The 27,914-nt window shown below is 43.3% G+C and overlaps 1 protein-coding gene across 2 annotated transcripts in view; it reads left to right on the plus strand.

Annotated features, from left to right (window-relative positions):
- Positions 1–4,696: 4,696 nt before the first annotated feature.
- NAPEPLD (N-acyl phosphatidylethanolamine phospholipase D) overlaps positions 4,697–27,914 on the plus strand; it is a 28,083-nt gene continuing 4,865 nt past the window's right edge. Inside the window, exons 1-3 of one of the 2 annotated variants that reach the window (XM_075016982.1) lie at positions 4,697–5,249; positions 21,317–21,629; positions 26,638–27,284. In XM_075016982.1, the coding sequence (XP_074873083.1) occupies positions 5,044–5,249; positions 21,317–21,629; positions 26,638–27,284 (1,166 nt within the window). In that variant the 5' untranslated portion in view covers positions 4,697–5,043. The remainder of the gene's footprint in view (positions 5,250–21,316; positions 21,630–26,637; positions 27,285–27,914) is intronic. The other variant, XM_075016993.1, reaches the window with a different exon arrangement.

Consider the following 27,914-nt stretch of genomic DNA (forward strand, 5'->3'; position numbering starts at 1 on the left):
CGCAGAAGTCAGAAGTTAGATTCTGTTGGTTTTGTTACCACACTTAATTTACACAACTGAATAACACTTGTGAAAATAGGAAGTTTATTTTTAAATATTCAACTCCCCACTTCCTTCAATTAAACTCTAACAAAGCTTATCACCTACATTTCTGGGCCTCCACTAAGTCCTCCATCAAAACTAAAGGAAACCAGACTTGAAATTCCTGATATTTCTAAGATGACACATATTCGAGAACAACAAGAAGTCCTGTGGCACCTTATAGACTAACAGATATTTTGGAGCATAAGCTTTCATGGGCAAAGAGCCGCTTGTTTTATTATTATTATTATTATTCATTTTAAATAACCCCTTCTATTACTCGCACATGCTGTATCAGAAAGGAACAAGAAAGGCGCAAATTTATTTGCAGGTTACCACCTCTCCATTCACTTCAGAATCCATTTTAAAATTGCCTTTCTAGTTTCTAAAAGCTCCCAGATTACTTCATAACTCTTCTGAACCAGAATCTGGTTCCAAATCTCTACACTACACTCTGATCCTTTAATTTATACTTCACTGAATTATTCTCTGTCTATGAATGCAATCTGCCTTTTAGTGTAATACCTCCTTTAAAACTCCATCTGCCTGAACACCTTCCTGTAATTTCTCTGCTTTATTTAAATCTTTGTTCCTTGCCTATTCTTCTTAATTACTCTTGCCTGCTACTATTACCTTTTCTTATCTAACTTTGTCATTTCATTATCTAACTCTGCAAAGCATTTTGGATGTATAGCAGACATTTAACAAAATTGTACAGCACTGCTCTGTATTTGACTAATTTATTGCTTTAGTCAAGAAAAAAATATATCTGTAACCTAAAACTTTTAAAGAAATTACAACTATCTTGGCTTAACCTTTGGAAAAAGATAGTAACACTTTTTGGGAGACATTTAATTATCCTGGAGAAAATTTCTGAATGTTATATTTTTAGTAAATACCTTGTCACTATATTGTGTGAAGATGTCTTCATACATTTCAAATAATTATGAGTTGCTTCTCTACTTTCTCTGAAATGTCATTACCTTGAACAACTCAGTTAAGATGCAACATATGTTTTTCAGTGATGACTGTTCTTTTCTTCACTTACTCAGTATCCCCAGTTGTGTTGACTGAGCTTTTTGGGTCTGGAGTTACTCTACTGGAAATAGAATAATTTGATCCAAGGAGCTCAGAATTGTCCAAGGTCATACACAGTATTCTCTCTAATTTTTTCCATCCATCAACAACAACCATGGACTCGGCACCTGTTGGCGTCCAATGCCTCCCTCACTATTTCCTTCCATCTTTCCCTGTCCAGTGCAGAGTGGCTTAGTTTGTGCAGACTAGCTCCGCACCCATGTACTATATCCTCTACACACTCTCTGTGAGGCCTGGGGAGCATAAATTTTGTTATGTGCACTGAGGAATGTGCGGGTGTTCACTGCCATTAGAAACATGTGCTACCCGTTATGGATGGCTGTGGGAATTCTGCTAAAGAGCTGAGCAGCACCTGAATCTCTCCTGGGCAGCCACCCAAACACTCAGCTTACAGGGAACACTGGTGATAAGCACGACAGCAGCCAAGACAGAATTAAAATAGAGGAACCTCCTGATTTTTCAGTGTAAATGATCCCCTTTTTGATATAATTAAATTGGAAGAATGTTGGTTTGTAGGAGTGGGACAAAGGCAGAAATGAAGGACGGTTCTGGATTCACCTGAATATTTGCACAGAGTGAACTCATATTTTTCCTGAGACTATCAAGCACCTTACTTTTTCTACACAATGGGTTCGCTACAGTAAGTTTTCTGTCATTACTTTTTCCTTCTGTTTAATTTGGCAACATGTAGTTTGCTTAAATCCAAAAGCTATAATGTTTACAAAATACAAAAATTAACATTTAGTCCTGCCCACAGTAGCTGATTTGTTTATATGTGGCAATATGTACTCACCTTCCATAAAACAAAACCAAGTCCATGGAGCATTATTATTGATTTTACATAATGCTTTACAAGCAAGACAAAGAACCTTATTTTACTCACTCTTTCCCTAGTTTCACATTGGAGTAATCCCATTGATTTCAAAAGTATCACCTTTATTTTAAACTGATATAAGAGACAAAAGAACCAGGCCCAAGGACACTGACCTAAAGACCCTACTATCTATTCTTGTGATAGACTAGTGTGGGAGAGGGAACAGTATTTGGTGGTGAATCTGGATCTGTACCTTAAAAATAATATATGTAAAAGATTTCTCAGATAGTCTGTTGTAATATCAGGAGCACAGCCGCAGAGATAATAGGTCGGGGAGGCTCAGCCTCAACTGGTGCATACACTATCAATGGGCGCAGGCTTGATGGGGGTAATTTTTGCTGATTATTTTGCCCTCTGAAGGTTTTGGGGAAGAGTTGCCAAATTTCTACTTGGGGGTGGGAGGGAGTGAGAGCTGAGGCTGGGAGGTACAGCCATCTGGCTGGGTATCCTAGGAGCTGAAGAGAGGATATGCCACCATTTCCAGGAGTCAGCTGACATAAGTGCTACACAGAGTGTGCACCCCTCAGCCCCTCCCATGGCCAACCTCCAGCCCCAGCCCTGAACCCCCTCCTGCCCTATGAATCACTGGATTCTAGGCTGAAGCACCCTCCTGCACACCAAACATCTTATCCCCAGCCCCACACCAGAGCCTGCACCTACTGCTGGACATCTCACCAGCTCCTGCACTCCAATCCCCTGCCCCAGCCCAGTAAAAATGAATGAGTGAGCAAGGATCAGGGACAGCAAGTGATGGAAGGCGCGGGGAATGGAGTGAGCAGGGGGCAGGGTCTCAAAGAAGGTGCAGGGCAGGGGTGGGGCCTAAGGAGGTTAGCGGGGAATGCAAGGTTGTTCAGTTTTCTGCAGTCAGAAAGTTGGCAACCCTACATGAAAAATGGGGCTCAGACATTCCAGGAAATACAGAAAAGTACTTTCAAGTTCTGTTTCTATTGATTGGGACTTGTGAAGGGGGGGTAGTCAAAATACAACAATTACTCAAGATAATTAAGTCCAAACCTGACTGTGAAGAATTACAAAGGGATCTCATAAAACTGGCTGACTAGGCAACAAAAAAGCCGACAAAATTCAATATTTATAAATGCAAAGTGATGCACATTGGAAAACATAATCTCAACCACAAATATAAATCATACATACTGAATTAATTTACCATCCAAGAAAGTGATCTAAGCATAATTGTGTAATTCTGTGAAAATATATACTCAGTACAGCAGCAGGCAAAATAGCTAACACAGTGGTAGGAAAAATTAGGAAAGGGGAAGATAAATCAGAAGATATGATGTCAGTATACTAATCCACAATACACCCTCAGTTTGAATACAATGTGAAGTTCTGATGCTATTTTTCAAAAAGAAGTATGAGTATCAGAAAAAGTACAGAAAAGGGCATAAAACTGATTAAGATAGAACAGCATTCATATGAAGAGAGATTTCACAGACTCTGAAGTTTAGAAAAGAGATGATGACATGATAGAGGTCCATAAAAATTGTAAAAGGTGTGGAGAAAGTGTATAGGGAGTGTTATTTACCCCCTCATATAACACAAGAACCACGGGGTCACAGAGAAATTAATAGTGGCTTATTTCAAACTAACATAAGGAAACACTTCACACAATGTACAGTCAACCACTGGAAGAGTCCAAACCACGGCTCCATCTCCTTCATACTGAGGCCTCGCTCCTGGGCTGCCCTATCTCCCAAATCACCTGCCTTTGCACCACCCATTCCCTCTCTCTGCCACCTACCCACAGTTGCTCCTCATCACCAGAGGTGATTGATGGAAGGGGATGGAGAGGTGCCACCCGCCACATGGGGAAGGGCCAGGACAACCCCCTGCCATTCCAGGTTCCACCTTGTCCCACCTTTGTTCTGCCACACCTCTTCTCCTAGCTGAGGCAGCCCACAAGACTAGTGGGGCAAGCTGGTTGGTCTCTCCGACCTTGGGGGGTGCATGTGGCCCTTTGTGCACCCACCACGTCGCCCCTGCTTCTGACTGGTAAAAAGTGATCACTTTTAAGTGATGAGGCCATAGCCTGATGATCCCCCCTGCCAGCTGAGACGGTAGGACAGAGGATGCATCACTGCTTAATTGTGCTGTTCCTTCCCCTGAAGCATCTGGCACCAGCCACTGCCAGCAAATAAGACATGGGGCTGGGAGAACCATTGTTCTGACCCAGTATGACCTTTCTTCTGCTTCTATTAACACAGTCTGATGATGCAGGCAGTAGGGGGCAGGTTTCTAGCTGCACGAGTATGACTCACCGCTCCTCCTTTGTCAGCTAAAAGAGAGGTTCCCCATGGAAATTACAAATGGCAGACTGCATAGATCTCCACTGCCTTTATTCACAGCCCTCAAACCCTGACCTCTATATAGGGACCCAGAATAGCTGCACCCACTGCTGCGGCTAAGATAACATCAAGCCCTATAAATTAGTACCCAGCGGCTACGGCACTAGTAAACAGTGACCCAGTCGTTAGTGAGTCACACACTGCCTGGGTGCTGCTACCCCTCAGGCTGTATTGTGAAGTGACTCACCCCACCCGCGCCACGGACCCGCCACTCAGGCTTCCTTCCCCTCCCCATCGGGCCGACTGCGGCTGCGCGCCTTCCTTCTCACAGATTTCCCGGAGCCCCTCCACGAGAACAGGACTTAGGCACCTAGCAGATGGGGGCAGGCACAGAGCGCCCCGGTGACGCCAGAGCAGCCCTGACACGTCACACAGCCGGTCCCCTCGCTACCGGTGGCGGGAGGGCCGGGTGCTTCTGCCTTTACCAAGATGGCCGCGTCACCAACTCACCTGTGGAGAGCCGCTATCTTGGTAAAGGTGAGCGGTAACGGGCTGCTTCATATGTCCCGCAGCACAGTGAGGGGGCGGTAGCAGGTCCGGCTGAGCCCTTTTAGGGGAACGCGGGGTGGGGGAAGGGCAGTTAGGTGATGGCTCCGGGAAGGAGGCGCAGGCGCAGGCGCCACCATGGTGAAAAGTAGGGCGCTATGGAGCTGCTGCCTGGAGCTCTTGGCGCTGCCCCCAGCGGCGGGTTGGTTAGGCAGAAGGCAGCAGCCGCCGGCGCCGCGTAACGGCCTCTGCTGGGGAGTCGCGGAGCAGCCGGGGCAGAGGAGGAGTAGCAGCAGCGCCATGGAGGAGGAGGAGGACGACGGTGCTCAGCCGCAGCCCGAGCGGTGAGGAGAGCTCGGCCCGGGGTCTCTCTGTGGTGCGCGGCGAGAGGGGGCGTGGGACCGACCCAGGGGTGCGGGCATCGTTGAGAACTCGCTCCCTGGCTCTGGGCTGACAGCTTCTGTCTCGGGGCGCCCTGGGCAAGCCCTGCGCGTAGGGAAGGCAGCGAAGCGCCTTAGGTGCCCCCCTTGCCCTGCGGGGGCTCAGGACGGGCGCTCGCCCAAGGAGAGCGAGGAGCCGAAGCACTAGCTCGTCACTCCCATCCGCAGAAGTTAGTCCAAAGAGAGATTACCTCACCCACCTGCCCTAACTTTCCTGAAGCGCCTTGATCGAGTGCCCGGTTCTGTGCACACAGCGTCTCGGCACCTGCAAAATTATCTTGCTCCTTGAGGCTCCTTGCTATGCTGAAAGTTAAAAATCAGAGTTAGAGGTCTTGGGGCAGAGGAGCCAGTGCATGGTGCCTTCTGGGTTTTGTTTTACTCGTCATAACTTATTATTTATGCTGCTTGTGTTTGTGCACTGGATGTCACTGGGGTAGATGATGGGCAATCTATATGATATGCCCCTGGCAGCTGTGTTGTCAGTGAGTAAACGTAGTTTTAGCTGATGTTGGAAAAAGGTGAAAGTTAAGAAATGTACAAAGTCAACTGAATCACTTAAGCCATCTCCTTGCCAGCAAGTGATTTACTACAGTGTTTTCAAGTGTATGATCCATTCTAGTTTTATAGCTAATTTTGCTGTTCTGTTTCGTATGGAAAGCCAGCTTCTTAAGAGAAACTGAAATGGATTACGTCTAACAAAGATGCTGCATATTGCCTGTGTTAGAGACCGCCTACTAGTTTACTGCATTTTTTAATTGGGACCGTGAATCTTTATCTATGGCTGGTGGATGAAATCCTGGAAGAGCAGGTCGTATTTTCTCAGTTGCTATAGTTTTAGTCTCCTTTTTCATTGACATGGTAACATGCTGCAGTGTCATTCAGAAAAAACATGTTATATAATCCCTAACAACATTTGTATGCCTCACAGCATTGCTGTTTTATTCCACGTTTTCCTAATAACAAATAAGCACTGTAAACAGATGTGAAGTAGAAAAATACAAATGTTTGATATAATGCAATGAGATAATCAGTAAATAAAATACAGATTTAAGCAAAGTATTTGTCAAATGTGCTTAAACTATATGCTACTGAACTCTTACAGAGTAGCAGGAAGTAAGTCTTCATGTGATGAAAGCTTAAAATTGATGGAATGTAACTCTAATACCTTCCTGGTGTCTGTCAGCAAACACTTTTTTTTTCTTTTTTGGGGGGAGGGGAATGAGCTAGCAAACACAGATGTGCAACCAAGAAAGTGCTCTCTTTTTCATTAGTTTTATTTTGTTACAAACAAGATTGTCTAAGGTGCCACCAAAAATTTGATATTCAAATAAGAAAATGACTGGCCTTCAGCATCTCTTTTGTAAATTTTTCAGAGCTATCTTAACTTTTTTGTCTAATAGATCATCAGTTAAGAATGATGTTTGGGGGCTGACTTACTGGACAGATGAAATGCTGAGTTAAAAAAAATCTTGTCAGAAATAAGCCACAACTGAAATACCTGATACGCATATGTACTGAAAGTGTCTGAAATCCAAACACCTAGTATTGATCTTAGTGCCGGAAGGTGAAAAAGCCTAATTTGACTCCTTGGAATATAACCTCTAAATTTAGAACCACTGCCAGAGTATGCAAAAGTGGAAGGGAAGATTAGGGACATAAGAATGTGAGTAAATGGGATGTAGTAGAACTGCAGAAAGGGAAGTATTGATTAAATGTGCTATGGGCTTTGTCTGATGGATTTCAAGATGGCCTAAATTAAAGCAAAAGGCCTGTACTGCAAATAAACATCAGCTTTCACAAAACTTTTGTCATCCTAATACAGCTGTTGGATATTTTGTAGTTTGGGGAAGTGCCTAGAGACAGTATAGTGCTTTTTAGCACTTCGCTGTCACATAGTAAGTGACTGAAACAGCCATCACTGACTTCTCCCTTTATCCCAGAATCACTTCTATATTCTTGTACTTTCTTCAACTGGACAGGAGACTGTTTTGTTTGCTATTAATAAGCACCAGGTGCTGTGATAAATCAGTGTCTTAATGCATACCTCCTGCTGTAATGGTATCTCCTACTTGTTCTGGTTTCTGTAAAATCATTCTTGCTCTTGTGTTTTCATTATTTTATTTTTGTTAACAAATGTCAGGGAGAAGCTCTGTCATATGGTTAAACTATGATTGAATTCTAGCTGGGTCCTTGTTTTGATTCCCACAGTTCACACTATGACCTTAGTAAATCACTTGGCCATCTTGTCTCAGAACCATAAAGCTCTTTAGGCTTCTAACTTCCATTAGGAAATAGCTTTGTGGATCTGAGTGCTTGTTCCTAAGAGTAGTTGCAGGCAATGGGCTAAAAGAAGGATTTCAATTCACACCATATGCTACATTTCATCTGCATTTGCTTGGAGAAATAAATTGTAGGAATAACACGTGAATATTTTTACTGCTTATTTGTGCTACAGAAGCACATAAAATGTGCTAAATGCTCTACAAATATATAGGAAGGCATAGTTTTGGACATGACTAGTATATAATAATTAATTACTTAAAAGGGCAAAGCTAAACACTACAGAGACTAAGGAAGATTTGGAGATATAAAGAATAAGGTAAAGGGGCTAAGCAGATAGATACAGTTTTGGGACAACATGCCATCCTTTCTCTGCTCTAGAGAATAGGCTGATAGAATAAATAACATGTAAGAAGACATGTGGTTTACTATATTACAGAATAATACTATGATGTTGGCATATATAAAAAAGACTTGTGTAATTAATGGTAAAATATCATAGCTGAAGCTGGTAGCACCATTTATACTTAAAGTTGCCAGACACTTCTCTGTTTTCAGTTGCTTGTGTTCCATGCTGGGGGGTGTGTGTGGGTGTGGGTATGTGTAATTCAGCATAAATGCTTCAGCCATTTCCAAGAATGAGATTAGAGAAAAATACATTGTTTGACCATGAGAAATAAATGTATTTGTTTTCATTCATCTTAGTGTCATCAATGTGCTTTTGTTATCCTTATGGAAAAAGTGCTACTTTAACATAAAAGTCAGCAGGAATTACCTCTCAACTCAGTAATGGCAAACTGTTTGGAGGGTCCCACTGAAGTGGATGAAGAACGGTCTTGGTTTAGAGTTATGGACACAATAAAAGAATCTGTTTGGTTAGGAAAGCAAGATGGACTGCGGTGTTCCCAGTCCTTATTGGGATCTTTTTGGGAGCAGAGTCATCGTCGTGCTAGGCACGAAATGTCATTTATGTCTACATTTTCTGGTTTTCTAATCATGGTTTTAACTATGATGCTTTTGTAAAGGAGAAGGGGATGGGGCTTATCTCTGCGCTTAGTGGCTTTTCATGCTCTTCCGGAACATAAGTTTAATTTCAAAACTGCAGTGAAGAGTACGGAGAACTGTTGAGCGTTTGCTCTTGTAATTCTCAGAAAAGTCCACAGCTAATTTTTTTCATAGCTGTTTATATTGAAGAGAAGACAGACAGCATAGTGAAACTAAAATGATAAAAGAAATGCATGGATTTCTGCTGGGGAGAGAGGCAAAATTTATGGTATTTGGATGCAAAAGTGATTAAGATGTTAAATGGTAAAAGTATGTAAAATAGTTTATGAAAACTAGTAAATTAGCTGTCAACTATTTGAGTTGATTGGATGAACCAGAATTAGGGGATAGGTTTAACTTGAAAGAACGTGTCAGAATAATTTGAGGAGGTATATTCCTGAGAGCAGTGAAGAGGTGGCATTGGTCTTCAGACTGAAGTGGTGGAGTCAGCTAGATCTAAACATTAACATATATAAGGAAAAATTGAATGACAACATAGAACTGATGAATTGAAGGGGTACTAGCTAATTCCAAAGCGTAAAACCAAACTATGTGATATGTGGAGGGTTTTTTTTCTTCCCATTGTTTATATTTGTATGGTAGTGTTTGTCCTCTTCTGGTACAGAAATTGTTTTAAGGCATAGAAACGTAAATTGGAGATATAAAAGATCTAAAGTTAGACATAGATGAACTGCTTCTGCTTCTATGCACAAGGATTGCTTTCCCACGGACCTTCACATAACTTGAATTTCACATAAGTTGGGGCTGGTTTTCTCCCTGATGAATGCACATTCTGTAGCTGGGGAAACAGCAGTAGCAACTGGAGCTCCTTTTGAAAGGTGAGTCCTGGGGTTGGGGGTGGGGATTAAGCCTTGTTGGGGGTGGGGAGGGATTAAGCGTGGTGGTGGGTTGGGGCTGTGAAAGGGAGCCTGGAGCTGGGTGCAGCAGCCCAGTCAGTTTTCCGGCTCCTGCAAGCAGTGGAGAGCTGGGAGACTGACCAGGCACTGCTGCATCTGTCTCCCTGCTCCCTGGGGCTGAGGGGTTTCCTCCCCTTTCCCTCGTCTGCCCTCCCTCTTCCTCTGAGCCCCTGGGGAGCTGGGAGCCAGGCACAGTAGAGAGTTACTTGGGAGCTGGGAAACTGCCCAGGCACTACTGCGCCTGGCTCCCAGGAGCTCAGAGGACGAGTGGGGGAAGAGGGAGGCAGGGAGGGGGAAGTCTCTCAGCCCCCAGGAGCCAGGTACAGCAGCTCCTGGTCTGTTTTAAGACTCCTGGAAACTGTGTGGAGCCGAGAAATTGACCAGCTGCTGCAATGCCTGGCTCCCGGCTCCCCGCAGCTGAGCGGGAGCCTGGAAAGTGATCAGGCACTGCTGTACCTGGCTCCAGGCTCCCAGGTGCGCAGGCAGGGCAGAGGGTGGTCCTCAAGGTTTTACTGTACTGTGCTTCTGGAAAATGTAACTGAAATTTACTTATGGTGAAAATTCTGGTTATTTGAGAGTTCTGGCTGATAGAATGCTGGGTATGAAAGTTTACTGTATTTTAAAGTCAAAACACTTATGTTTCCTGTCCCCTCTATTAGGGAATCACCATGATATAAAAGGTATGCTTCTGAGTACACCAGAAAATTGTGTGGTAGGTTTTTTTAGGCATTGTGATAATGACATAAGGACACCATATACAATTTCCCACTAGTTACTAAAATATGAAATAGGTTGAAGAAATCATTTAGCAATGTTTTCTCCCCCTTATGCAGTTTCAAAATGGTAAAAGAATCCTTTGAAGACCAATTAGTTCCCCAGCTTGAGGCAACATTGTAAAACTAGAAGTGTTTAGCCAATCTGCTGTTCTGATTGCTTTGAACAGCCTCAAGTGCTTTTTGAAGACAGTTTAACAAAATTCATAATTATGTTTGATTGCCCTAAGCAATTTCAGTGCTAAAGAACAATGAAAGAAAAGAACACTTTGAGTGAAATCCTATCTGGCAGTGACTCCATAGTTAAGATTTCAGGGAGCATTTCTTTCCATAGGCAGTGTGGAATATAGGCAGTGTGTAAAGCTGCTGCTTGGGGAGACAAGCTCCCCAGCCTGCAGCCCCACCTATACTCCAGCCCTGCTTTGCCCTCTCTCCACTGGCCCTCCTCCTCCCTTCTGCCTCTCTCTGCTCACCCACCAAATCCAGGGATCCAAATGTAGCAAATGACATTGGGGCGGGCGGGGAAGAGAACCACTCTTCTAAAATCTCTAATGGAGCATGTTTTCCCCTGCATGCCAGATTGTAAAGAATAGACGCAGAAGATACTTAAATAAAAGCACTACATTTGGGAATAAAAAAGGTCAGTCACTTTTTTCATATACCCTGAAGTTTGTTTGAAATTTATTTTCAAAAAAATTTGTAGTAAGGGCAGGTCAGCTGTTCTGCTGAATACAACGTTCAATATTATGGAATATGTGATGAAACGCTTCTCTGTCTTACATTTTCTTCATCAGTATTTCTAAGCTGATTTTATATTTGAATGCACTCGTAAGCCTTCTTAAAGTAATCATTACAGATTACTATGTATATAAACTCACTGAAACAAAGACATTATTTAAAAATTAGTCAGTCAAAGCAGTTTAGTGTATTAATAACAAAGTTCATTGCTTTTAGTAAAAGGGAACATTATTTTATTTCACTATGTTTGATATGCCTACAGTATTTGGAAACATATTTTAAAAGGATTTTATATCTTAATAAAGCACTGATTTTGGTGGAGGGTTCCCTTAAAACTAGTTAGTTCAGATAGGTAGACAGATGAAGTTCTCTTTTACTTCTATCTGGAAAAAAAGGAATATTATCCCTTTTAGGCCTCTCTTCTGTGTGTGTGTGGTTGTGTGTTAGATAATGGTGGTCCTTCTGAAGAATTTATTTAGAAGACTGTATGTTTGACGATCCAAGCATTTAAGGCTAAAGTGAAGTATTCAGATTGCGCATCTACATGTCTGCAAGGATTTTTTAGAGATCTGATTTTATAATCTTCAGCCACAAACTAACAATATTTAAAGCAAATTTTAAACTAAGATACTGTAGACCAGCAGTTCCCAACCTTTTCCAGATGGGCACCCATTTTGACAATTCAGGAAGATTTGGTGACCCAAGGCAATTCAAAAATGGGGTGGGGCAGCAGTGCTGTAACTAGCAGTTTTGTGCTTGAGGCAAGAATATTAAATTGTGCCCCCTGATGTTTATATTTATTTAATAGAAAAGGGGAAATATATGAATGAAATAAAAATACTACATTTACTGTAGTTAATCAGAGTTGTGGTGGTGGAAAGACATTCATCCCCAAACTGCTCCTCCCAGGCTAAACTCCACAATTGGGCTAGGGAAGTCACACGAAGAGGCTAGGGGAATCAAACTGAGGTGCTAGAAGTCACTCAGGAGCTACCAGGGGCCAGTGGAGTCACACTCAGGGGTAGGAGAGTCAAATTCAGGGTCTGGAGGGGGCTAGGGGAGTCACATTCAGGGGTTACGTGTCACTCGGGCTGGAGGGGGCTAGGGGAATCACACTCAGGCTAGTAGAGTCTCATTCAGGGTCTGGAGGGGGCTAGAGAGCAAGGGGAATCACACTGAGGGGCTAGGAGTCACTCAGGGGCTGGAGGGAGCTAGGAGAGTCTCCTGCTACCAGCACCATCCACGGGAACCCCAGTGGGTGAGGTGGGAATCCTCAACCCCTGCAGCTGGAAGCTGGTTGGGGTGTGGAGCCCTGAGCCTGCAGGATCTCCTGCCAGGTGCTGGGGGTACCCTGAACCCCTGGACCAGCCACACTAGCCAAGGAATCCCAGCTGGATGTGGGGGACCCCCAGCTGGAATCCATCAGGAATGCAGCCCTGACCAGCTCTCAGCCCCAAATCCCAGGCTTAAGCCTACCAACCTGCCCCCTCCCCCCCACCTCCACCTGCCTCACCTGAGCTGGGCACTGCTCCTTTGGCTGTCTGCCCTATACCTTTTTCACATGCAGGTGGGCAGTTCCCTTCCCTGAAGCTGTGAAATGGTACTTGATTGGTTTAACTGCCTGGTGGCTGTTTAGCCAATTAAAAAGTGGAGTACCATTTCTAGAGAACCTGCTGCAGAAGGTTATAAAACAGAAGCTACAACTATTTGGACATATTTGCAGAATGGACGACAAATGGAAAATTAAGCCCATGGTTATTGATGATGACCATTTCAATCTGGATGGCTTCTTTAAGGGGCCACCTAGTGATCCTTTTCAAATGTAAGCAGGACCCATGTTTGGATGGGGACCCATAGGTTGGGAAACCCTGCTGTAGATATAGTAATACATAAGTTTTTGTCACACATTGAATGGTTTCATTACCACTTAATGGCTCTTTCACAGGTTCAGTGTTGGGCTAATGGGTCTGGCAAGCTTTTCACCTTTAAGTTAACAGATCGACTTTGGGGGAGGAGTCACCATTCTGTAAACTGTGGCAGCCTGCTATGGGAGCCTTCAGGTATAGTCAGAATAGGGATAAGAAGAGGGGAGGAGTTGAGCAGTAAGAGCCAGCTAAGGCATTGTCTCCCCTTGCCTCTTAAACTTGCTGCCCATGGTCCCTAATTTTGTAATAAATTCCATTTCAGTTGAAAATTTGTATGCTTGGACTCATCCCAAAGGTACGTTTTGTTTTTGTGTTTGTGGAATGCTTGCAGGAAAGCTGCTGAATTATATGCTTCCTGGCACAAGGCAGTAGAATTCTTTCAGCTCAGAAATTTTGTGCCCACTAAGACGGTGGCAGTGGGATAGAGAAAAAGCAGGCATATGTGCTGTCTCTGTTTTATATGTAACTATATGCACTAAGATTGATAGAGGAAACTTGATGAAAGAACAAGAACATCTACCATTCTTTCATTGCTTTTCAGAAGGCATTTGACAGTCTATATCAGAAAGTGACTTGGGTGGTGGTGGAGTCATATGACATGGATAGCAGACTGAAGGATATCCACTACAATGCACAGGCAGTGGTAAGAATGTGCGGAGAGTTGGGAAGAAGTTGGTTTAGAATGAGTAGAGGTACGAGACAAGGAGATCCGATATTGCTGAGTATCTTCATCATGTACCTAGAGAGAGCGATGGACAAGATCCAAGGAAGAAGTAGAAGGGATATCATCATGCACAGGATGAGAATCAACAACTTGAGTTTCACAAATGATGTAATTATAATTGAAGAAGATGAAGATAAGCTAGCAAAAATGGTGCAGGTGCTAAATGAAGAAGGGAAGCAGTATGGAATGATTATGAACATTGATAAAACAAAAACAATGGTATTTGGAAACAAGGAAGATCAGTGTAGATGGGATTGAACTTGAGAATGTAGGGAAGCTCACATATCTGGGTAGCAACATAAGGTATGATTTAGACTGTAAGAAGAAGAAGATAGCAACTAGAATACTGAAAGCAAGAGTGAGTTTGAAGGTGATGGATAAGATCTGGAAAAGCAAAGCGATTAGCTTAGGAACAAAGCTGAGTGTCTTGAACACTTGTATATTTAGTAGCTTGTACGGATGTGAGACGTGGATGATACTGCTATTCAAATACACACGCAAACAACCTTTGCAATGGTATGCAATATGTATGCAATATGTTTGGAAATAGCCTATCCTGATAGGGTAATATCTTGATTAGATGCTTCCAAAAAATGTGGGGATGTGTGTGTGCAGGGGAGATCTCGCATTCATGAATTAAGATGGATGGTACTGACTATAAGCCATGCTTTTTTTGTGTCAATACTTGCCGATATTGTGTAATGGCACCATGGCAGCCCCAGCCATGGGATTGGCTGGTTGGGGGGCAGGGAGCCAGCAGAGTACCAGCTCCCCCCCCACCCCCCCACTTTTTTTTTTTCCAAAAAACGCACTGACTATAAATAACAATAGCAGTACCTGTATCCTGCATGGAAACTTCCCTTTACAATTATAAAGCTGTTATACCTTTTATCACGGTCAAGAACCATTCCCACATCCAGTCTGAGAATTGTGCCGTTTAGAGATCTGGAATGAGCCCTCCACATATTCTGAACTGCATAAACTTTTCACCAAATAATCAGGCTTGAACTCAGGTACTCGGAGACATTTGTACATTAACTTAGCGACTTCCAAACTTTGTGTACTCAAGGATCACTTTTAAAAGAATGCTTTTAAATAAGTCCACTAATTTATAATTTAAAAGAAATTTCTCCATTGTATTTAGCATTAATTTAGTCAAATTAGTTAAGAGATGTGGTGTTCTTTTAACAAAACACACTTCTAGTACCCGAGTGGCTAGAATTCACTCTGCCCTTGCACAACCATATGCAAACATCTATATTGATATAGAATTACAACTAAGATTTTATGCACCAACAAAAGCAGTTTAATGTCAATATAGCCCATTATAGTTGTGGACCTCTGACTTTTAAGGTAGATTCCACTTTCCAGGCTATAAGAATAGCCAATTGCGAATTATTGAAATTAATTACTTGTGACATAACAGATGACCTACTTGATGAGTGTTGGAGATGGTTCCCACATCAGTCATTCCTCTGTTTTATTGCACATGCATACACTATTAAGGCATAAAAGAAAACCGCATACAGTCAAATAAATAGCTACATACATCCATATCAGGTCAAGATTACTGCCCCAGGCTTTTATCTGTGTAAACTTTCAACCATAACGTTGGATTAATTTAAGTTTCTTTGTATTCATTTTCTTGTGGCTTTAGAGAGATCACCAAGTGTTGTACACTTCCTAATTAACAATCGGATATTCCAGGATGTGTATTTGTATGTTAAATCATTATGTAAAATTTAATTAATATTGTGTGCATTCTGAAGCTCTAGAAAGTATGCAGAACTTCAAACTGGAAGAGCCAGTATCCAATGGAAAGGCCATCAGACTTGATCATATCCCACCTTAAGAGAAGTACAGGGAAATTCAAATGTACAAGACTGGCATATAGAAGCAGAAAGGGTTCACAAAGAAGGATTAAGGCTTGTGTTCAACTATATGTAGTTACCATGTAGTTTAGTATCTGGGAAAACACAGGCTATGTCTACACTGGAAAGTGGTTCCCAACCAGCTGAGATACCCATCGCATGTGCATCACTTCCAGAGGGCCCAGCTCAAGACCACAACCCAGTAGGAAGCTGACATCTCTGGCAACAACAGAGTGATTCCAGGCAGAGCAGGAAGCTGATGAGAGCCTCAGGGGAGCTTGGATGGTATCCTGGAGTGACCCATCACCACTCAGCTCTAACAGGTCCAGGTTTGTGATAGAAAGAGAACTTCTATATAAGACTTTCTGGTGGGTGCAAGGAGGATTGGCATCCTCGGAGACAGTTGGTAGCTCCAACTAAGTACAGGGAAGAGCTCTTAAGCTTAGCCCGCAATCACCCTAATGGTCATTCTGGGATGAACAGAACCAAGGACCAACTAGAAAAGCCGTTCCACTGGGAGGGGATGGGCAAGGATATGTCTAACTATGTCTGGTCTTGTGAGGTGTGCCAGCAGATGCGGAAACCCCAATATCAGGTCAAGGCACCTCTCCAGCCACTTCCCATAATAGAGGTCCCATTTCAGCATGTAGCTGTGGATATTATGGATCCTTTCCCTTAAAAGACCTCAAGAGGGAAGCAGTTCATACTGACTCTTTTGGATTTTGCCACACGGTGGCCTGAAGCAGTCGGTCTAGGGAGCATTACAGCCAAGAACATGTGCCAGTCATTAAGCATTATTTTTGCCGGGTAAGTCGGCCCTCAGAGATCCTCATGGATTCTGGGACTAATTTCCTAGCCGAGGCTATGAAACGTCTCTGGGAAGCTTATGAGGCCAAACACCTTGTTGCCACTCCCTACCACCATAAAACATATGGCCTTGTGGAGAGATTTAATGGAATGTTGCAGGCCATGATACATAAATTTGTGATCGAATGCTCCAGTGATAGACACTTGGTGTTACAACAGCTACTGTTTGCCTTTAGAGAAGTCCCACATCCCAGTCTGGGATTCTTACCGTTCAAACTTTGCCAGCTGGTAAGGCAGCAATGGGAGGGGGCTAATCCTCCTCCAGAGACTAGTGTTTAGGATTTTGTAACCAACCTACAGAATACCCTTAGAGACTCTCTAAAGCTGGCTCATGAAAATTTGCAGACGGCTCAGCAAGAGCAAAAGGCCTGGTCTGATAAGCATACCACGGAGTGGTCCTTCAAGGTAGGAGAAACAGGTCATGGTCATGAAGGCGCTCCAGATCAACAAGGTGAAAGCATCCTGTGATGGGTTGTTCACAGTCCAAAAGCACCTAGGTGCAGTTAATTACCTCATCACTTTCCCTGACCCTAAACATAAGGCATATCATGTTTTTTCTCTAAAGCCCTTTATTCCTGAGAAGTTGAGGTTCTTCAGTTTGTTGCACAGGAGAGGGAAGTTGCTGAATGGCTGGAAGGAGCCTACTGTGCCATGAAGGACAAGGGTGGAGTAGAAGAGGTAACCGTTTCCATGAACCTTAGTTGGGAGCAGAGGGGGCTGATCATGAAGCTGTGCACCAGGTACACCTTGATGTTTTCAGCCACCCTGGGATGAACAAAAAGGGGTTCACTCCATTAACACAGGTGACGCTCAGTCAGAGTCCAACCCTACTGAATGGCTCCTGCATCCAAAGCAGCTATAGAGAAGGAGATCAAAGACATGCTAGAGATGGGTGTAATTTGTCCTTCTGATAGTGCCTGGGCTTCTCCAGTAGCCCTAGTTCCCAAACCGGATGGGGAAATGTGGTTTTGTGTGGCCACTGTAAGCTGAATGCTGTAACTCACCCAGATAACTAGACAATGCCACATACAGATGAGCTATTGGAGAAACTGGGACACACCCAGTTCATTTCCATCTTAGACTTAACCAATGGATACTGGCAAATACCTTTTGGATAAATCAGCCAAGCAAAAGTCAGCCTTCGTTACCCATGTGGGGCTGTATAACTTGGTGTTCTCCCTTTTGGGCTATTGTCAGCACCGGAAACCTTCAGAAGACTTGCAGGCAGTCTGCTGGTGGGATTTGGTGAATTTGATGTAGCCTATCTGGATGATGTGGTTGTATTCTCTGATTCATGGGCAGAACATCTCAAGTACCTCCAAGCTATCTTCCAGAGCATGAAGGAAGCAGGGCTGACTGTTAAGGCTAAAAAACATCATATCGGCCTCCACAAGGTGACTTACCTTGCACACCAGGTGGGTCAAGGAACTATCAACCCTCTATAGGCAAAAGTAGAGGTTATCCACAATTGACCGGTTCCCAAATCAAACAAACCGGTCCAATCTTTCCTAGGCTTGGCTGGGTACTACAGTCAAATCGCTGCTCCACTAACTGACTTGATCAAAAAGAAAGAACCAAATGTGCTCAAGTGGAGTGAACAGTGCCAGAAAGCTTTCGAGCAGATTTAGGCTGTCCCAATGCCTGTACTAAGAGCCCCAGGCTATGACAATCCTTTCATCGTCACCACAGATGTGTGGGAGCGTGGTGTGGGAGCAGTTCTAATGCAGAAAGGTCCAGATCAACAATTTCACCCTATCATGTTTCTCAGCAAAAAACTCTTCGAGAGGAAGAGCCACTGATGTATCACTGAAAAACAATGCTATGCTATTGTGTATGCTTCAGAGAAGCTACAGCCATATGTATGGGGATGAGTAAATTTCATCTACAAGCTGACCATTCTGCACTAAAGTGGCTTCACACAGCTAAGGAGCCTAACCAAAGGCTCATTCGATGGAGTTTGGCTGTCCAACACTTCAGCTTTGACATAAACGCATTTCAGCAGCTTCTAACAAAGTAACTTCCTCTCTTGTGAGGGGTTTCCAGACTCAGCTACTTAGGAATCTTCCTGTATATCAGGCCTCGTACTACACAAATGTAAAAGTGTTTTTGTTGGTTCTTCATATAATTCATAGTAATGTTTGTGTGTGCATGTATCTTATTAATTATGTTTTCCTAGACCTCCTAAAGGAAACTATAGCCAGTGTGGATGTCATCCCACTGTTGTAATTTGAGGGAAAAGTCATGAATGAGTGCAGGGAGGGGGTTTATCTTCTGAGGTAACCTGAATCCCAGGTGACCCAATGGCAGTTAAGTAATTCTGTTTAAACTGAGAACAATTACAGTTCCCAGCACTTTTGTCTCTGCATACAGCAGGGAGAAAGACCCACAGGGAAATGTCTGCCAGGCAATTGGAATGAAAAATCAGAAATATCCTGACCATTGCAAAATCAGCCATAGAGATATAAGTACAAGGGAAATATATAGTTAGACTTGTTTAGGTTGTATTTTATTTTAAATTTGGTTGGACTTCTCTGCTCGGTATTCACTTTTGTGCTGTTATTTGACTTGATGTTTTCCCCTATACCTTTTAGGCTAAATCCCAGGGAAATATCTTTCTCTGTGTGCAACCCATGATTTATTTCCTCTTGTTTTTGTGAATAAATCTCTGTTTTAAGCAACTAATCTGATCCCTGTGTCCTAAGAAGAGTCTGTGCCTTAGACCAAACGATCAGCTACTGAATTGTGTTTTTTTTTTTTTTGTGTTTGATCGCTCTCTGGAGGGAGGGTTAAGAACTTGGGGTGCCCCTAGGAAGATAACCCCAGGTGTATCTTCTTGGTTAAGGGTCTCTTTTATCATACCTGGGTGGTGGCAGCCTACTTTCCAGTATCCACGGAATCGGTGACCTTGGGGAGCTTTTAAGCAAAGGCTGTGCATGGGCAAGGTGTCTCCAGTCTCTGCAGGGTCCCACTTTCTGCACTCGAAGTGTGGAGTGGGGTAGGGACCCCTGACGGTCTAAATGTTGGTAGGGGATTGAAAATTTCATACAAAATAAATATATGAAACTTTCTTAAACTGTAGTTGTTAAAGTCACTCATCACTTTGAGTTTCTCTCCACATACGTTGGGGTCCTGCTGAGCTTGTGCTGTTTTCTCCAAATTCCTAAACTGTAGTGCACAGCCAGGCAAAATATGATCCCCAGTCTGGAGTTGGCCAGATCAAGTAGTCTGGCAGGCCTGTTACCTGGTCATGTCCCAATGGGAGTCTCAGACGGGCTACCTGCCTGCTGCATCCCACAATGCTGCTCATAGTGGCTGGCTGCAGAGGTCATGTGTTCTCTGGGGGGCTTTGTACACTGCCCCTGATCCCACCCCCAGCATAGTCTTGCATCTCCCATTGACTGCAAACAAGCTGCCTGGGCCACTCCTGTGGTGCAGATAGCATGTGGAAGGTGCTTCTTCGTCAAGGAATGCATGGTGCTCAGAAAACGCATGGCCCCCCACAGCCAACTGCCTTTGGGTCCCAGTGGGCCACTGGCTGAGAGCCATCTAAGGTAATCATCTCCTGGCCATAGCCTGCACTTAGCACCCCAGCCCAGTTTTCTCTCCAGGTCACAATCTTCACTCCCTCCCAGACCCTGCATCCCAATCTCCTGATCTAGGTCGTAACCCAAACCTCTCCATCACTCCCAGATCCTGCGCCTCCTCCTACACCCCTCCTCCAGGACGGACCTTACAACCCCTCCTGCACCACAGTTTTCTATTCCAATGTCCCTTCTGCACCCAACCTTCCATCCTAGATCTCATACCATCTCCATTAATATCACGGAAGAGTGAAGACCTTGCCCACTTACTAAATTCTTGGAGTGCCCCACTCATCGAAAATTATTGCCCACCCATGCTGTTGAGGATGCATGCTTAGCATGCAGCATAACAATGTTGTGAATACAACATGGGGTAGGCGCTCTTTACTACCATTTCTAATTGCTGCTATGAAATGTCCTCAAGCTATAGCTATAGTTCAATTAATTTGTTTTTCCAATTGTCAAATAAGGATATTAACCTCACAGTGTTGCTAAAATTAAAGTACTATTTGTAGAACACTTTCAAGATATATAATACTAACTAAATTCTGCAAATAAACAAACATTGGGCCTATTGTACGAGTCCAGGGTCCAGCCTCCGCAGTGGACCCCACTTCTGCAGCTCATCCTTTGGATGGCTAGTTTCATGGGACGTGGCTCATTCTTCAGACAACTGGCTTTATTTTAATTATGCTAGTTAAGTATAACTGAATTTTCAGCTGTATTTTAGACAATATAGGAATTCTATCTTGAGGCACCAAAGAACTCTTTGTGGTTCATACATTTTGTTCATATTATATACAGATGCATTCTTTGGTGACGTGTTTCTAACAGAAGTATCTTTATTGCTACATAACACTGCAGTTTTTATTACAGAACAAAGGTATGAAGTTAGGTCATAAAATACTTCATAGTTCAATAATCTCAAGGACAACCTTGTAGGATCATATTACATTGTGTTAAATAAACTTTCGGAGGAGTTTGGTACTCTGCCAATATGTGAAATTAAAGAACATCTCCCTCTTTTGTACTTAGTGTGCCATAGGGCTGAGTTCTAAAGTTCTGCCTACCAGGAAGGAAGATCCTGGCTGAATTACAAACTGTTCTTAAAGTAAAGTTGCATGTAAAATAATGCCGCACTTTCCAATTTGCAGTTTCTTTGTGGTGGCAGTGTGGGAAAGTTTTTAATGTTATGAAAGTTAATGTTAGTCAAAGACGAGATTGATTGATTAATTTAAAAATACGCTTCAGCTCTTCACCAAATGACATGGATGAGAAGGCAGATGAGGAACAACCTTTGACTGCATGTAACCATTATCCTAAGGAGTCAGTAAGAAAACGACAAAATTCAAGTCGAAGTTCCAGAGGCAGCAACTCCTCCAGGACATCCAGAAAAAGCTTCAGACTGGATTACAGATTAGAGGAAGATGTAACTAAATCAAAAAGAGGTAAAGATGGAAAGTTTGTCAACCCTTGGCCAACATGGAAATCTCCATCCTTGCCAAATATTTTGAAATGGGCCCTAATGGAGAAAAATAACAGCAACATCCCATGTTCAAAACAGGTAACTCTTTGCACGTTTACTATTCCAAGGGGTAGCTTCTAATCATGTGAGGTACTGAGAATTCTCATTTTACATCTTTAAACAAGAGTATTTTCAAATAATCCTTCTTAGTCTCCCTTGGAGACTATAGACTATTTCTTGAGACTGTGCCACTGTTTTTTGGCATCTTTTTAAATTCCTTTCAAAAGTTCTCTTTCTGCCTTTTTTTAATGTGAAATCTTTTAATTCTTTGGCCTAAACCTACAAACATGGAATAGATTAATCCTAGCCAGTTCAGGCTATGTGTTGAGAGAAACTTCAGGAAATATGCCAACAGCATTTGTCTGAACTCACATGATTATGGACTGTTACATATTTCTTTCAATGGATGTAGGACATGTCCTACAATTTGTAGGATATCTACTAAATTATTCAAACTGGAGTTATTACTTATGGGATATTTAATTCAAAAAATGCCACTGTGTGATTTGAATGGTGGCAAAAGCTTTATACAGGTTTGGGGTGGTATACAACACTTACTAAATTATAACTTCCTCTTTTTGCCAGCCACAATCCTTAGGTTAGATTCTTAGAGTGTGTGTGTTTTGTTTTTTTTTTTTTTTTTTTTTTTTTAATATACTGAGGCTAATTTTGAGGAAATCTTTGTGCTAAGACACTGTCAGGTTGGTGGGAAAAGACACTATTTGTCTTGCATTGATCCCGGTACGTCTCTGTCAGTTTCGCAGTTTCATTGGTCTAGTACTGCATACAATCATAATGTAAATTTAAAAAAAAAAATCCCTAAAGCCAAGTCCAACCCCACGGTTTAAGGCCAGGGTAGTAAACCTGTTTAAGGACGAGCTCATGTATGAATACAGTTGGTCTGACAGAATTTTGAGTGCTGTTTTCCAGGATCAATTTGTCTATTTTAAATTTCCTAGTGCTGCAGCATCCAACATGCACGCTCAGGGTATTAGACCAGTTTGTATGCACTGCACTCCCTGCAAAGGCTCAAACTGTTAGCAACTCTTCCACCACTGCTGGCTGTTTCTGGCTTGTCACGCTGTTGCGCGGAATTCACGTCCTGGCTTGCACCCTCATCAATTAGAAGGCGGTCAGGTGGAGCTAATATGGGTTTATCTTTGCAGAGAGCACTGCCACAGTTATGAAAGGCATGCAAATGTGTCATTGTAACAATATAATTTGTATCTTCTCCCTTCTAAGAAAAGTAAATTCAGGATGTTTCTGTAACATACTTTTTAGCAGAGTTCTTTATTCCAACCGCATCTCCGATGAAGACTCAGATTGAAATATTTATCTGAATTGGAAAAAAATGGTTATTCGCTTTCTCATAATTTGTTCTTTGAGAGGTGTCGCTTATGTCCATTTGGATCAGCACACAACAGCCATAAGATTCTCCCTTATCAGTATCCATAGTATCAGTCTGGGCTCTCCCTTGAATCATGCCTGCATGGAGTCCGATGTAGATCTGCCAACCTCCTCAGTACCTTGCTGGCTACTCCAATAGAGGGGCAGGCAGGTGGGTGGGTATTGGGATGGACATGAACAATGCATTTTGAAGAATAACAGTTATGAGAATTTGAATAACTTCTTTGAGTGTTTGTTCATGTCAGTTCCAGTCAGGTGACTACCAAGCTAAGCTGAATTCGGGTCAGAGTTCAGATGTCCACTGACTGGAGCACTGCTCCATCTCTGGCCTGTTGCGTAATCATATAATGCATACTGAAAGTATATATGGAGAACCATGTTGCCACTCTTCATATTTCCCAAGTGGGAAACTGTGCAAGGAACGCAGCTGAAGAAGTTTGCACCCTATTTGGAATGGGCCATGAGCAGAGGAGCAGGTTGTAGATCTCCGGTATGCAGGATAGTAACGGAGAGAAAGCTGTGCTAGTCTATATACTATCAAAACAAAAAAGCAGCAAAGTAGCACTTTAAAGACTAACAAAATAATTAGGTCAGCTTTTGTGGCCAGACCCACTTCTTCAGACCATCAGGATGTGATCCACAACAAAACTCATTGGGGGGAGACAGGAAGACCCTTGATCTTGTCTACCACAGCAACCAGCAGTTGAATGGACTTTCTGAATGGTTTTGGGTCCTCAATGTAAAAGGCTAGAGCTCTGTGGATATCCAAAGACTAAGCTTCTGCTACCACTTGAGTGTGGCTTAGGGTAGACCCCCTGTGAGGAAGATGTATTGTATTACGCTCCTGAGGTCCCTTCCAGCCCTATGATTCTGTGATTTGGGCTTATTTAGTTTGCAGAAGAGAAGACAAAGGGGCGATTTGATAGCAGCCTTCAACTTCCTGAAAGGGGGCTCTAAAGAGGATGGAGAGAGACTTGTCATTGGTGACAGATGACAGAACAAGGAGCAATAGTCTGAAGTTACAGAGGAAGAGGTGTAGGTTAGAAATTAGGAAAAACTGTTTCACCAAGAGGGTGGTGAAGAACTGAAATGTGTTACCTAGAGAGGTGGTGGAATCTCCATCCTTAGAGGTTTTTAAGTCCTGGCTTGCCATATTTATGGCTGGGATGACTTAGATGGTGTTGATCCTGCTGTAGGGAGGGGGCTGGACTACATGACCTCCTGAGGTCCCTTCCAGCCCTAGAATTCTATGATCCTATGATCTATTGGTTGATGGGAAATCGACATTGGAAGGAGAGCCTTAGCTAGGAAGGATGAGAGCTATGGTGCAGAGGGCAGTAATAAGGGCCCTTTGCCAAAAGGATCACATGGTACCCGGGGTTGACACACTGCCAGTGCTGATGATGCCAATGCATTGGCAGAGTCACAGACATTGATGCCGGAGATGGTCCAGGTGCCTGATGGGGGACATAGGATGCTGATGTCACTGATGCCAATCTGAACTTGGATGCCTGGCTCTGTCCCTGTCCCTGGTTTTGTTGAAAGCCTGGCAGTCCAAAAGGGCCACTGCATTGGAGGCTGCTTCTTTGGCCTTGGCATGGGGAAAGGCTGAAGGCTGGCAATCTCACCTAGACCATGACCTCCTGTGGCTGTAGTGTGTTAGGATTCCAGGTCTGACTCTGAGGCCTCTGAGAATGAAGACCATGGAGGTGCAGTGATGATGAACAGTGCCAGGAGCCCAGGGACTAGTGCAACTTCCCCATATGGGCAGACAGTACCAGGGAATGGTGTGTTGGGGATGGTGATCAGTGTGCCATCATTGACAAATTGCCCCTTTTAATGAGATTGGAGGCTGGGTTATCTCTGGTGACTTGTCCCTCGTAGGTAGAGAAGACAGTGCTGCTGGACAGTAAGGTCCTGTGCTTCCTCAGATGCCTCTGGAGTGGATGGGAGCTGGATGTCATAACCATGGTAGTCCAGAAAATGATAGTGGGCTAGATTTGACTGGCCCCATAAGGGATCAGGAGTTGCCAAGCCTCGGGTAGCTGTTGGGGCCATAGTGGTCTGGTTTGGCAGAGGTCTCGCCATCACTGGCTCCATCATGTTTGAAGGGGGAGAGCATGCTCTCTCTTGCCTCTCTTTATTCTGGGACACCAGAAATGGACACTACCACCTCTCAGAAGTCTAATGCGTGGAGCCATGACAATTCCAGGAGTTCTTAGCACCCTTTGTTTGGTGCTGGCTCCTGCGGCATCAGTGCCGACATGCTGTGCACTGAGGAGAAGGTGCTAGTTGCTGGTTCCACCAATCTTGGGTCAGACTGTGGGCAAAGAGCTGCCTCCACAAGAAGGATCTTAAGCCTCTCCTCACAGTCCTTGAGGGTCCTAGGGCAAAACCTTGTTCAGGTTTGTCCTAGAATTTTTGGAGACTCTTGCTGAGATACTTCAGGAAGTGTGAGAATCAATTTTTGACATGGGTTTGCCACAGTCTTTGCAAAATTTAAACCCAAGGCATGTCCGGGTGCTGGGGAAAAACTGGGTGGAAGACACCCTCCCTGCCACCAAGGGAACTGGTGAGTAAAAACTACTAGCCAGCCACTAATTAACTACATACAAATCTAAATTTGACACTCGCCAAAGGAGTTCTTGAAAGCAACGGGAGTTCCAGCTGGCCATGCTTGGCGGTAAGAAGGAACTGAAGGGGTTGTGGGTTGGCAGGGTCCTGTACTGGGTGCCATGAAGGCACAACTCCAGGGGGTGCTCAGGCTGCCCCTTTGGATACTGCTAGGGGAAAAATCTTCCAGCGTGTGGCATGCACGCACACCTGATGGGAATATTCATGAATGAGCACCCAAAGAACCACACTTAATCTCTACTTTTCAAAGCAGTTTTAGTAGAACAGTCCATATTTCAATTTTTAGTTTAGCTTCCATGGGACTTCACATTTAAAATCACCTTCTATAAGTTATGTAGCAGATGGGGTGCTACATAATGCCTCTCTACTTGGCAGCTCCTTAGAAATTCATGAGCAGTATTCGTTTAATTATTGACTCTGCTGATAGCATATTAGTGGTCCTCCTGGAAGACTGAAATCTCTTCAGTGTAATAAGTACTTTGTAATATATCTGTCTGTCTGGAAATTCTGGAAGGATATTGCTCAGATCCCAAGGTGTAGCACTAATATTTTAAGCTAAAGGCAAAAACTCTAATTGGGAGTGCTAGTAGCAGTGGTACTAAAATCCCCTTCCAGAGCAATAGGAGCAAGATACCAGAATTTGTTGCTAGGAATCATGTTAATTCTGAGCAGTTCTATTTCATTCTAGTGCAAGTCTGCAAGTTGTTTTCAGCACATCTCTGAATGGCTTCCTTTGTAGAGCCACAAGCCTGACTCCCCTGCTGTCAGAAGCATGTTTTAAGGACTACAAAGATTAAATGATTAGTAATTATTTTAATAGGAAGCTATTGATAATGGGAGTCACTGAAAATTGTAGCTGTGAACCTACTTCCAGATCTCCTAGAAATGAAAGATACATACTAAGTGCAAGCCATTTTTGTGATTGGTGCCCTGTGAGCTTTTTGTTCCGCTTGCTTTGCTTTCTAACTCGTGTTGCTGCCCTTGTTGTTGTTTGTTGTTTTTCTAGGAACTTGATAAAGAACTTCCTGTGTTAAACCCTTACTTCATTCAAAACCCTGAACTAATTGGTAAGACTGGAACTGGTATGCGAGTGACATGGTTAGGACATGCCTCAATTATGGTGGAAATGGATGGACTTGTAATTCTTAACGACCCCATCTTCAGCCAGCGGGCTTCCCCAGCACAGTTTGTGGGTCCAAAACGTTTCCGAGGACCTCCATGCACGGTAGATCAACTCCCAAAAATAGATGCAGTGATGATCAGCCACACCCACTATGACCATTTGGACTACAATACTGTAGTGAGTTTGAATGAGCGCTTTGGCAGTGAGCTGAGATGGTTTGTGCCTCTGGGTCTTTTGGAATGGATGCAGAAATGTGGCTGTGAAAATGTGATTGAACTAGACTGGTGGGAAGAGAACTGCGTCCCAGGGCATGATGCAGTTACGTTTGTTTTTACGCCTTCACAACACTGGTGCAAGAGGACTGCAACAGATGACAACAAGACTCTTTGGGGCAGCTGGTCTGTCTTGGGGCCCTGGAATAGGTTTTTCTTCGCTGGAGATACTGGTTATTGTGTTGCTTTTGAACAGATAGGTAAAAGATTTGGACCTTTTGATCTTGCAGCTATTCCCATTGGAGCTTATGAGCCAAGGTATGCAAATGATCAAAAGATATGTAAACTATATGAATGAAATGGTATACTGACTTATTTCTTTTTATTGTTTTAATACTAAAAGTGTATCTGTAACTTTTGAACTGTTCACTTGTCTACAATTTTTTGGGACATGTAGTGCAAATGAGATTTGAAGTCTACAGCAGTAGTAAGGGAGAGCGAAGGCACATCTGGGCTACGGATGGCACAGCTGCAGTGCTGTGATGCAAATTTTTTCCTAGGTCAACTGAAAGGCTTTTTCTATTAATGTAAATACGCCGCCACCCTGAATGGTGGCAGCTAGGTCCACAGAATTCTTGTGTTGATCTAGCTATGTTTACGTTGAGGGTTAGGTCAGCTTAATTACCGTGCCTGTGGAAGGTGAATTTCCCATACCCCTGAAATGTAGTCAAGTCACTCTACATTTTAAGGGCAGACCAGTGCAAAGAGCTAGAGAAGGTATGGGAAGAAGCTGAAATGTGTTCATCAGGCTTTACGCCAAAACTGATTGAAAAATGTACACAGTATAGGATTGTTTTAACATGGAAAAGAAAATAGGGATAGGAAAGGCCACTACAATCTGTCTGAATGAAATCTCTTTTCCTACATGCACAAAGTTTACAGCGCTAC

This window comes from Carettochelys insculpta, chromosome 1, assembly GCF_033958435.1.
Source record: "Carettochelys insculpta isolate YL-2023 chromosome 1, ASM3395843v1, whole genome shotgun sequence".
NCBI lineage: Eukaryota > Metazoa > Chordata > Testudines > Carettochelyidae > Carettochelys > Carettochelys insculpta.